General features: G+C 46.3%; 1 protein-coding gene across 1 annotated transcript; it reads right to left on the reverse strand.

Annotated features, from left to right (window-relative positions):
- Window positions 1-3,685: 3,685 nt before the first annotated feature.
- Window positions 3,686-11,566, reverse strand: LOC100383424 (TIM-barrel signal transduction protein). Its single transcript, NM_001176076.1, has 9 exons — window positions 11,161-11,566; window positions 9,905-10,555; window positions 9,471-9,677; window positions 8,208-8,423; window positions 7,923-8,124; window positions 4,773-5,020; window positions 4,514-4,692; window positions 4,092-4,345; window positions 3,686-3,988 (listed from the first exon to the last, which is right to left on the reverse strand). Exons 1-9 carry the CDS (start codon window positions 11,263-11,265, stop codon window positions 3,837-3,839), a joined length of 2,214 nt encoding a protein of 737 aa, NP_001169547.1. The 5' UTR covers window positions 11,266-11,566; the 3' UTR covers window positions 3,686-3,836.
- Between the last annotated feature and the right edge of the window lie 209 nt (window positions 11,567-11,775).

Here is an 11,775-nt window from a genome sequence, read left to right on the forward strand (position 1 = left end):
ATTGCCAACACTCCGCTGACTCCAGGACTGCAAGTGTTTTGAAAGCCTTTTTAACTTCACTGCAAAACGTTGCAGTGGACAAAAGGAACCCACTGGCTGTAACCAAGATTCTTCCACCTTCTCCATAAAACCTTCCAATTTTGGCCAATAGCTTTCAAAGTGAAACCGTCTTTTGCCTTGGGAATACTCATGCAGCCCCAACAGAAGAGGACAGTGGTCTGAAATGACTGTTGCCGAACTTTGCAAAACGCAGTCCGGGAAATAATCCCCCCAATCTGAAGTGTGAAAGACTCGGTCTAAACGAACAAGCGTGGGACTTGCTCGTTCATTGGACCAAGTAAATTTGCGCCCCATCAATGGCAGTTCCGACAGATTTAACTCATTAAGAATGCGACGGAATCTACCCATCATAGCCCTGTCAAGGTTGCCATTGTTCTTGTCTTCTGCTCGATATATAAGATTAAAATCCCCACCAATAATCCAAGGTCCGAAACATGCCGAGCGAATTGAGCGCAACTCATTTAAGAACTGCAACTTCTGATCATCTGGTTGAGGGCCATACACCCCAGTAAACCACCAAGGAGTACCGGAAATATGATCAACTTGAACAGAAACTGAAAAAAAAATCTACTCTGGTCTGAAGAACCTTACAAGTGCCCCCCTTCCAAGCCACCAATATCCCCCCACGCGTGCCCAGTGCAGGGAGACAAATGAAATGGTCAAACTCACTTCCAAGCAAAGACATCACCATAAAACGGGAGATAGAGGCCTTCTTTGTTTCTTGCAAGCAGACCAAATCTGGTCGAGCGCTAACAATTGTCTGACGAACTGCATCTCTTCTGGCTTTCTTATTAAGACCTCTTACATTCCAAATGATGATTTTGGACAAATCCATTTAAACAAGCGACTAACAACAAAAAAACTGGAAAAAGGAGAGAATTATGCGCCCCCTAAACAGAATCCGTCGGGGCATCTCCTGCGAGGAGCTGAATGGTCTCCAAGTTCTCCACGTTTTCAGGAACAGTCCAACCAAATAAAGCTACCAGAACCTTGATGTGGGACTCCGATAGTGGATTGGAGAAGAAACGTCCATACTTATCAAGAGCTTCAGTGGTAACAGCCTCATTTCCACTAGCAATACCCAACCTTCTAATGAGATCCTGCTGGATATGTCTGATAGGCGCATCTTTGCTGGATTTAAAACCCTTGCTTGCCAGGCGGCTGCTACGACGAGGAACAAAATCCGGAGGCAGCTGCGCAGACTTTCTCTTCTGTGGGGGCGGATGGGGAAGAATGCAAGAGATTGGTCTTGTAACACTAGCCACAAACGATTGCACCGGTGTGATACCTTGCTGAACCAAAGCTTGAGAGTTGTTGCTGTGATCGGATGTAGGATCAAGCTCATCTTGCACCTGATGCTGGCTCCTGATCCGCCTTCTAGAATAATACTTCAGTGGGGGAGCCTGACCATGGACCAGCTCCAGCGACCCTGCAGCCTGATGAGGCCCTTCATGCGGACTTGATGCATTCCTCTGCTCCAGTGGCCCAACACACATAAGCAGGGACGAAACCTGAACAGGCCCCTCACGCGGACAAGATGCACCTCTCTGCAGAGGCGTTCCCGGCCGCACCAAGTCCAGAGGCCCACCGCACAAAAAAGGTCGGGGCAAGGTGGGAACGGGCCTCTCCAGTGGCCCAACAATCTCCGCCCGGACCCCATCAACACGCGTGGACGGCGATGTCCCCCAGAGATTTGCTGTCCTGTTAATCTCCCCCATGCACTCCTCAAATCCTCCACCCCTGGCTGCCGCACCAGCCAGCAATAACTGTGGATCCGAAGACAGCTCCACCGTCCCGACACCCGAAGCACACAGCATCGGTTCGCCTGCCCCAGGCGCCGCGGCTCTCCTCCCTTGACGGACCGAACGCTGCGGGCCCAGTCGAAGGTGAACCGGGCGCCTCGAAAGTTGCGACGGGGATCCTGGAGGCTGGCCATCGTCGCCGCCGGGAGGGTTGCCGTCCGTCGATGGGGGAGGGAGAGGGTCCCCCCCCCGCCGCCGAAAAGTCCACCGGGAAGGCCTCCAAGCTGATTTTGTATGACAGACAACGTATCTCAGTTGCTACCGGCCCAGGTTCCACGATGAGGAGATCCATGTCACGATGGAGAAGAGCCGGGTTGAAGCACCATGCCCTTAACATGAAGGACGAGAGGTCAGACTTCTCCACCGTCGCCGGGTGCAGTTCAGAAATAAGGCATGAGCCATGCAGCAGATGTTCCGCCGTAGAGCGTGCCCAAGCATGAGGCGGTATACCCCGGATTTTTACGTCCACCAGGGCCGGGAGGTTTGCTGCCGACGCATGAGCACATCTCGTCCATCTCTTGAAATGTAGATTGAAGCGCGGACCTCTGAAAAGCCTGCCTCCCCCGTGGACCCTCGAAACTGTGTCCTCATCGGGGAGAAACAGGAGGAAGTCTTCCGGCATGGCCTGATGAATCGCCATAGCAGCCACATCGATGCCGAAACTGAGAGCAACTTCTTCCAGCACCTCAACGCCCTGAACTTCAGGCCTGGTGCCCACCACCGAGACGAACAGGGCTTTACGCAATGCTGCTTCTTCACGCGCCATTTCCGTCGTAAACGCCAAGACGCAAGAAGACCTCATGGACCTCGCCGGCAGGCAAGCATCCAGCAGGCCTTCATGTGTAGCAGGAACCCTCTGTTCCAGAGCTGAAAGATGGGCAGGGACTTCAGCAGAAACCGACCCAGAGGACATCTGCTGCAAGGCAGGTGAGACCGTCCCCAAGGCCGGTCGACGCGTGGCCCTACGCCTCTTCCTCCTGGAGCCATGAACCGGTGGAGCAACCAGTCCGGAGCCCGACGCCATTGGCAGGGGGGGCACAGGCTCCACCCCGCAGGCCGGCTGCGACGGAGTGATCCGCTGCCACACCGATCCCTTCCGCATGATGTCCGGGGCTGCCCTTCCTGGTTGCCTGGGGCCATGCATCCCGGAAAGGCGCTGCCACACCGGAACTCGCACACCCTGCTGCTTCAAAGGTTTCCACACAGCCTTCTTCTCCACGGACTTGATGGGGCACTCAAGAGCACGGTGGCCAAGCCCCCTACACCCAAAGCAGCGAGTAGGCCGCCGACAAGCAGCAGCAAAGTGGGAAGGGGAGAAGCAATTAAAGCATCTACTCCGGAGATCCACAGGGGGGGAAAGACGAGGAACAGTACGGCGCGCGCGCCTCCTCCCGACCACCTGCCAACCGTCGCCTTCTTGACACGGGCGCGCAGTGACCCTACTCAGGTCCGCCGTGCACCCACAGTCCGCTTCCTTCACCACCTCGGACGAGCTTCCAACGTTAAGCAGCACGGCCTCTTTAAAGGAGCGAGGTGCCCGCTGGGAGCCGCCGGAAGAGGACGAGACGGGACTTTCATTACTCCACCGCTGGAACTTTGACCGTCCTTCCAGAGAAGCCGCAGGGTAGCGGGGCTCGATTCCCAGCGCCGCACCGGAGGGGTTCGAGGGGGTGGTCGCCGAGTTCGGAATGAATTCCGGCGAGGGGCTGCGGAGGGTGATGGCGTCAGGGCGGGTGGGGCTGGGAGGCGAAAGGCTGGGAGCCATCTTTTCATGAGTCCTCATTATAGAATGGACGGTAATAATTAAGACATTACGCAGCCTCGTCAAAGAAAACATTTATTATGATTATATTCCAACAAGAAAGGTACATTGGTAAGAAAATGTATATGACAAATAAAGAGGCAGAGATGACAGAATCTGCGAAGTGTAACGAAAGAACAGCAGGCTTAAATCACGCATGTAAACGATGGTTCTCATTTTAAGGAAATTCTTTTGTACTCTCTCATGGTGTTCGTGATAGCTTGCTCTACTGGTAATCTTTCCATGCTTGATGCACCGTAAAATCCATGAACCCTTTTAGTATTCTTCAATACGAACTCGGCTTCTAGGGGTCCAGATATGGGGCCTATGGAATCGTGCATGCAAGTTAGATTATTTGCACTATGAAAATCATTCCAGAATTAAGAACATATTAGAAGAATCTTTCAGAGAATTGAAAATGCATGTACCTCCGTGACAGAGAACAATGATATCAGGATTAACCCCAAATGCCGCATCCGCAATGGCCTGAACACGTAAAACACTATCATCTAAAGTGGCAGCTGTCATTGCCCCGATAGACCCTGCAGTTGTCAGACCCATATGTGCAACTACGATATGAGCTCCTGCCTTGGCCATGGCAGCAGCTTCATCCGGATTGAAAGCATATGGAGTAGTAAGGAAACCCATGCGATGAGCCATTGAAATCATCTCCACTTCCATGCTGACAATAAATATAATCAAGTTAATGCAACTTCTAGCCAGAGTGTCCTTCCCTTTCAGGAAAAAAAAAAAACTTACAGCCGTAACCATTATGCAATGCTTCACGATGACAACAGTAATGCATGGAGAAATTGCACTTCCAAAAGTTTAAAATGTGTAGAACTTATACCTGTACCCCATTCCAGTTTCCTCCAAATTCTGTCTAAAATTCCCATCAAACAGACCTACGGTTGGGAAGTTTTGCACACCGCAAAATCCAATGGTTTCTAGTTGTCTGAGAAAGTATTCCATTCGACGAAATGGATCTGTAGCACATACCCCAGCAAGAACAGGAACTCCTTTAACCACCTGAAGTTAGATCTACATCAATGGTTGTGCACAATAAAGTTGACAGACATCAGAGTGATGTTGGATTCTGAGCTACTTACAGGCAACACTTCGTTGGCCATCTGAAGTACAATGTCATTTGCATCACCAAAGGGCAAGAGCCCAGCTAGTGAGCCCCTTCCAGCCATTCGAAACCGTCCAGAGTTGTACAGCACTATAAGATCAACCCCACCAGCTTCTTCGAACTTTGCAGATATGCCTGTGCCAGCACCAGCTCCAATAACTGGAGTACCGTCACTGATCTGTTCCTTCAGTTTATGTAATATTGACCGCGTCCTCCGCAATATTTCTGTCAGCATGGAAGAGCAGTCAATTAGGGCAAGTTTTGCTGAAGCTAGTTAAGAACAGGAATACAACGTTAATAAATTCTGAAGCAAGCTGGTTGTAGCACACAAATGATCTGGCCTGGTATGTAAAAATATGCTTTCTGGTTAGCTGTGGTGGCTTCTCTGACTCGTTATAGGAAAGTTCTAGTTATCTGACACAGACACAGACACAGGTATATCAGGTCCATAACACCCTAACTTTATTCAAAGTTAGATCTTCCTCTGTTCTAGTTCTGTAACACAAGTAGTTTTCCATGTTAATAGGAATAGAAAATAGTGGTGCTCTGTTCATTAAGGCTGAGGAGGCGGGTTTATTACAGCAGCTATCAGTGAGAAAAAAGCTTCACCGGGCCTCTATGTATGCTGACGATGTGGCTCTTTTCCTTCACCTAACTGCAGCTGATATTTCTTTCACCCTAGATATCCTACAGCTCTTTGGAGACGATTCCGGCCTCCATAATAATGCGAACAAATATAATGTCTATCCCATCCGGTGTTCAGAGGACTCTTTGCTGGCAGTTCAGAACACTCTACACAAGTTGACTAGACAGCAATACCAGCCCCTAATTGATAGGATTGCAGATCAACTCCCAAGTTGGAAGGCTGACTTAATGACAAGGGCAGGAAGGAAAGTTCAAGTGCAACATGTTCTTACAAGCATGATTATCTATCTAGCAATGGCAATTGCCCTTCCTAAATGGGTTTTAGATGCTATTGACAAAATAAGAAAAGGTTTGCTTTGGAGGGGTCGCAAAAGTGTTAGAGGTGGCCACTGTCTGTTGGCATGGGGTAAGGTTTGCCGTCCCCTGTAGCTGGGTGGCTTGGGAATCTCTAGTCTTCCTGAGCTCTGCTGGGCTCTCCGCATGCGATGGCTTTGGTTACAAAAAACCGACTCCAAACGACCTTAGACAGATCTCCGCATCCAAGTACCAGGCAAGGCTTGAGTATTTTTCTCTGCAGTTCTGATCTCTGAAGTGGGAAATAACTCATTCATTGTTGCACTTAAACTTTCCTTCCTGCCAGTTTTTCATTTGGCTTGTTACTCAGAAAAGATGTTGGACAGCGGATAGACTTGCAAAAAGGGGCTTAGAACACGCGAAGCAATGTATTCTGTGTGACCAAGAGGCTGAAACTATGGACCACCTCCTTGTGGCATGTGTCTTTGCAAGAGAATTCTGGTATCTTTCCTTGAGACAGTTTAGGTTGCACTCTCTCGCACCACAGATGGCTGCTTCCTCCTTCCTAGGCTGGTGGGAAAAGGCAGCAGTTGCACTCTCTCGCACCACAGATGGCTGCTTCCTCCTTCCTAGGCTGGTGGGAAAAGGCAGCAGGAGCAGTAAGAGGGCTTATCAAAAAGGGTCTTAACTCCCTTATCGTTTTGGGTGCTTGGGCGATTTGGAATCACCGGAATAGATGTGTTTTTGATGGTTGGAATTCAAATATAACTCTAATCCTTAGCTGGGCAAAAGAGGAGATGCATCGATGGGAAATAACGGGGGCAAAAAGGCATTTCTTACCTGGCAGCCCCCTTAGTTGAGTCCTAGGGACTTCCCTGGCAGTGTGTGGGTTTTTCTGATTTCCTAGATGGATTCCTTCCTGTATGCGTGTTTCTGGCGCCCGTAAGGGGTCTTTTGTATCGGGCCTTCTTTAGACCCTCGTGGCCTGGTTACTTTTCTTCTTAATACAATGAGGGGCAGTTCTCCTGTGCGTTTTCAAGAAAAAAGGAATAGAAAATAGGGCTACACCTGTTCGAAAAGGACATGCAAGCTTTGATAACAAATGACAAGGCCAATAAAAGAACCTAGCACACCATTCAACATATGCTACATTTCTGGACAAATAAAGTGAAGTCAAAATGAGTATAATTGCATCATAAGGAAGCTTAACTAGCTCAGTTGATTGTCGGTATGGATGTATACCCAAACTACCCAAGTTCAAGTCCTCATCAAGGCAAATTCGGGTGCCTATTTTCTTCTTAATAAAATGTCACCCAGTTCCTCTTAGGTTGGTAACATGGTATAGTACTCTAGTTTTTTGTATAATTGTGTCATAGGTGCAGTGACTCATTATCCACTCTGACATGGTTAGTTACAGGTACAACTGTGTGGTTTCTGACTTTTGCTAGTGCTTTCATTTGTTCAAACCAATTAACGCGCTGCATATTTTTCCATTCACTTGACAGTATCCTATTTTCACCCTGAAACAAGTTTGAATCAACAGTCATATTTCTATGACAATGAGAATTTTCTTGGGCACATGAGATGATAATAGAATCAGAACTAAGATGGTATTATTTTTTTGAGTGAAATGGGTTGAAGTATAAAGTGGATTGTCCACCTCCCAATGGCTTAAGCTTTTGGGTTAATTTAGTTGGTGGATAAAACCTTAAGTAGTATCAAAGCTAGAGGTATCGAGTTCAAGTCTTGGCAAAGGTATCATTCTTGTCCTCTGCTCCTTTATTTCCACATTTGCGCTTTGTATGTGGCTGCACATGAATGGGAGTGTTGAAGTATAAAGTGGATTGCACACCTCATCCCAATGGCTTAAGCTTTTGGTTCATCTGGATGGTGCATGAAACATAACAAAATGCACCATGGGTCATTGAACTTTTTCCTTATTTTCTCATGAGTCCATGAACTCTCAAAGTGATCATCTACTTCAACTTTTCAAGTGGTTCATTTGAAGTGTGAATTCAGGTTCATGATTGACATAAAGTGAACTTAAAATGAACCACTTGAAAAGTTGATGGACCTAGATGATCATTTTGGGAATTCATTGACCCATATGAGAATGCAATAAAAGTTTAAGGACCTATGGTATGTTTTACAATTTGTTTCCTAGATTCAGGGGGTTAAATATACTAACCTGGTTTTGCATCTGGAAAATCCACAGGAGTTCTCCATATAATAGAACTATCTGAAATTTTCTGTCCTGAACAGGATTTTCCAATATTAAGATCTTGCTTAGGTTGGGCTGAACTAGAGGCCTGTACATCCATACTCAAGAATGCATCTACCAATGCATTTGCGAATTCAGGGTCATTGATGTGGTAAGGAAACAGCTTCACCTGTCGAGAAGCCAACAAACTCCGTTCACCTAAAGACACCCTAAAGATGCATTAGCATTGACAATTATGAAACATGGAGTAACCTCTCGAATATCGGTTCTCTGTATAAGGGTGTTTAATTCACCCAACAGTGTAGATGTAGCTTCTGGATCATAGAATGGCATTCCTGGAGCATCTATTGCAGATATGCCCTTCTGGGGAAGGCAAACAGTAACTTTGGATGAAGATTTGTTTATTTTATCAGCAATGAACCTAGCAAATTTCTTGTTCTCTTCCACAGTCGTACGCATCAATGAAACCTTCAATATGTACACGATTGTTACTGATGGTACAAGAAATAGAAAACAAGCAAAGTACTTGAAATAATAAAAAAAACTCAACCAACCTAGGAGGAACTAAGTGGCTTTGCTTTTTAATTAAGAAGAAATAGACACTAAGATTCACCTCGACGAGGACTTGAACCGGAAAAATTGAACTAGACTCAGCTCCTAAGTTCTTTGAATAATCGAACTACAATGTGCAGAAAGGTTCATGTACATGCAATCATGCATTTTTGGGTTTTAACAGTCAATGTTTGTATAAATTTCGACCGGATTCTTTAAGAAATGGCAGATAGCTAAGAGAGCCATTAAGACAACTGATAAGTTGAAAGATACACCCCTGATGGCAAAACACTAATGAAGCGGGGCTAGCTTAGTTGGTCAAGGGTGTGGATATATGTCCAGACCACGCAGGTTTAAGTCCTCACCGAGGAAAATTTGGGTGTCCATTCTCTTTCTGAATAAAATGCCACCTAGTTCCTCCTAGGTTGCTCTAGTCTATTTGTTTGTGGCAAAGCACTATCTTGACATCGTTATGCTTTGTGTAACTTCATTCTGCACAACCAAATCCCTAAAGATAGTGGTTCAACTATCTGTTGTGGCAAAGCACTATCTGTAGATACATACATGGAAATTTTGGAAAAAAGATGAAGGATTTACTTCCTCTTATCCCAAATATATGTTCATACGACATTGACACAGTCTGCAATACGTCATTTTGATTAAGCATCCCAAATAGAAATAATTGTAAATATGGAAATATTTTTTCATTATAAAACTAGTAATGTCAACCTTATGTTGTCAGTCTATATGACTGTTTAGCTACTGGTAATCAAAGATAAAAAATAATCTAGGAGTTAAGACACCTAAGATGGGCCTATATTTGGAATCACAGATAGTAAAAATTACTGATAGTACTCCCTCCGTTTCTTTTTAGTTGTCGCTGGATAGTTCAATTGTGCACTATCCAGCGACAACTAAAACGAAACGGAGGGAGTATCAATTAAAAACTATTGATATGCTAACCTGCTCATTATGAACATGAATATTTCGGTCTGCGAAAGCAAGAGGAATTGTATCTCGAGCTCCAAAGTTTACCATATCCAAGGCTCCAACACTAAGAACAAGAGGGATCTTATTCTCTATAATTGCATCAAACCTGGTCTCATCACAAGCCATGATGCCCCCTACAATATGGTCTGCAACTTCTGTTGTTGTTACATCCAACACGCCCTATATGCATTCAAATATAAGTAATATGAGAAACTCTAGAGACATGAGAAGAAGAGGAAAACCACTATGTTCACTAGGAAAGTTCAAACATTACAACACACAAGGAAAATGAACTAAAATAAATCCTATCTTAACTAGATTGATCTGAGTATCAGGCAGGAAAAAAAGGAAAATAACAACCATTACATGGGGACAGAATATAAAGAGCCAAGGATCCAACACATTACCTGTATAAAACCACCCCTAACTAGGTCTTCCATTGCTTTGCCTCCTACACCTGTGGCATGGAATATAAGGGTCTCATAACCTTCTTTGTTCAGTCTATCCTTGACCGCATTTACACATGGTGTTGTAACACCAAACATAGTAATACCAACAGTTGGCTTTGTTGACGTTTCATCAGACTCATTGGACGCCGACAAGATTCCATGTACCATTCCAGCAAAAGCTGCTGCAGCATTAGATAATATAACACGACTGACACTGTTTATTCCACAGATGTCAACAACCGAAGGAAACAAGACCAAATCAGATGTTTCAACATAAGGTGTAGTGTGACCACTGGCAACAGTAGATACAATAAGCTTAGGCACTCCAAGTGGCAACAACCTCAGAGCAGGAGCAATTAGTGCAGTTCCTCCACTGCCTCCTAAACCAACAGCACCCACCAGCATACCACTGTCATATCTTTTTTTAAGGAAGCTCTGAAGAGCCTTTGACATGAGTGCAATTGCTTCACCTCTGTTATCTGGAAGATTATGTTGGTCAACACCCAAATGACATGAAAGAATTGTATTTCTAGGGATAAATATGATGTCTTTGAAATCATTTGCCGTTGTCTTTTCAGTTGTGGAGACATCCACTATGCTCACTTGAACCTGCAAAACCATCCCAAATTCCCAACACATGTTAGCTGAATTTCATTAGATAATTCCTGACCTGGAATACTGCAGCTGTAAGCCTATAGCTGAAAAATAAATGGCAAAGGTGCCAACAATATTGCATCTCTTGATGGGAGATAGCTAAATTAGCCCTATTGATGGGAGACAGATCGCCTTGTTACACTAAAACTCATAAACCTATCTTTAGCCCTTGATCTTACTGCCTAAGAACTATACCTTGCCAATTAGAATCATATGTGGAAGAGCACGTAAATTTGAGTTCCTGCACTGCAAGTTGCAACCTTACTATTCGACCAAGTTCCATTCCTGCATCACAGCTAATTGGATACACGATGTAGGAGGTACTCAAAACAACGGATACCATTCCATTTAATTTCCTACTACGGCCTCCGAGAATAAGAAAACATTATTCCAGAGATAAATGAGGTCAAATAATGAAGATTTGCGAACCAATTCTGGCATCAAGCATAGGACTAGGAGCAACACTGCCCCCAGAGCAGTTGTAACTCTCGACTACTCCACAGGTCCTACTGGAGGACGAGGGAACGACAAGACGATGCGAAGACTGCGAATGGGTATACCTTCGAGTCGGAGCCAGAGGCGGCGAGGGCGGAGCGGAGTTGCGCCGCGAGGAAAAGCAGCTCCTCAAACTTGGTATCCGCTGTTCCGATGCAGAGCACCTCCATTACTTCGCACCTGGATGGAGCAGAGCGGGCGAGATCTCCCCGGGCGTCAGCCGGTGGACGCCGTCGCCCAACCCTAGCGTCGGGCAGGGCCTGACGGGTGGCAGACGTGTCCGGTAAACACGCTGGGCGGAGGAGGTGGCCGGATCCGGAGACGCCTTCGCGGGCGGCGGTGGCCGTAGGTGGGCGGGGAGATGGCCGTAAGCGGGCGGGGGAGGTGATCGGAGCCGGAGACGCTGGCGGCGGGCGGAGGAGGTGGCCGGCGGCAGTAGTTGAGAACTCTGGTCCAGATGGCTGTACGTAGGACTGTAGCCTGTAGGAATGACGGTTGAGCGGTGATTCGGTGAGGTGGACACGACCACTCAGCACCAGTCGCAACGACTTCATTGACTTTTGGCTCTATGGGGATCCAAAACGATCCTATTTTGATTACGAGCTCCCTCCGTTTCATATAACGGCATATAAACCTCATTTAATATTTTTACGAAAATTAATTAAAAACAAGACACAGGC

The sequence above is a fragment of the Zea mays genome, chromosome 5, assembly GCF_902167145.1.
Source record: "Zea mays cultivar B73 chromosome 5, Zm-B73-REFERENCE-NAM-5.0, whole genome shotgun sequence".
Lineage (NCBI taxonomy): Eukaryota > Viridiplantae > Streptophyta > Magnoliopsida > Poales > Poaceae > Zea > Zea mays.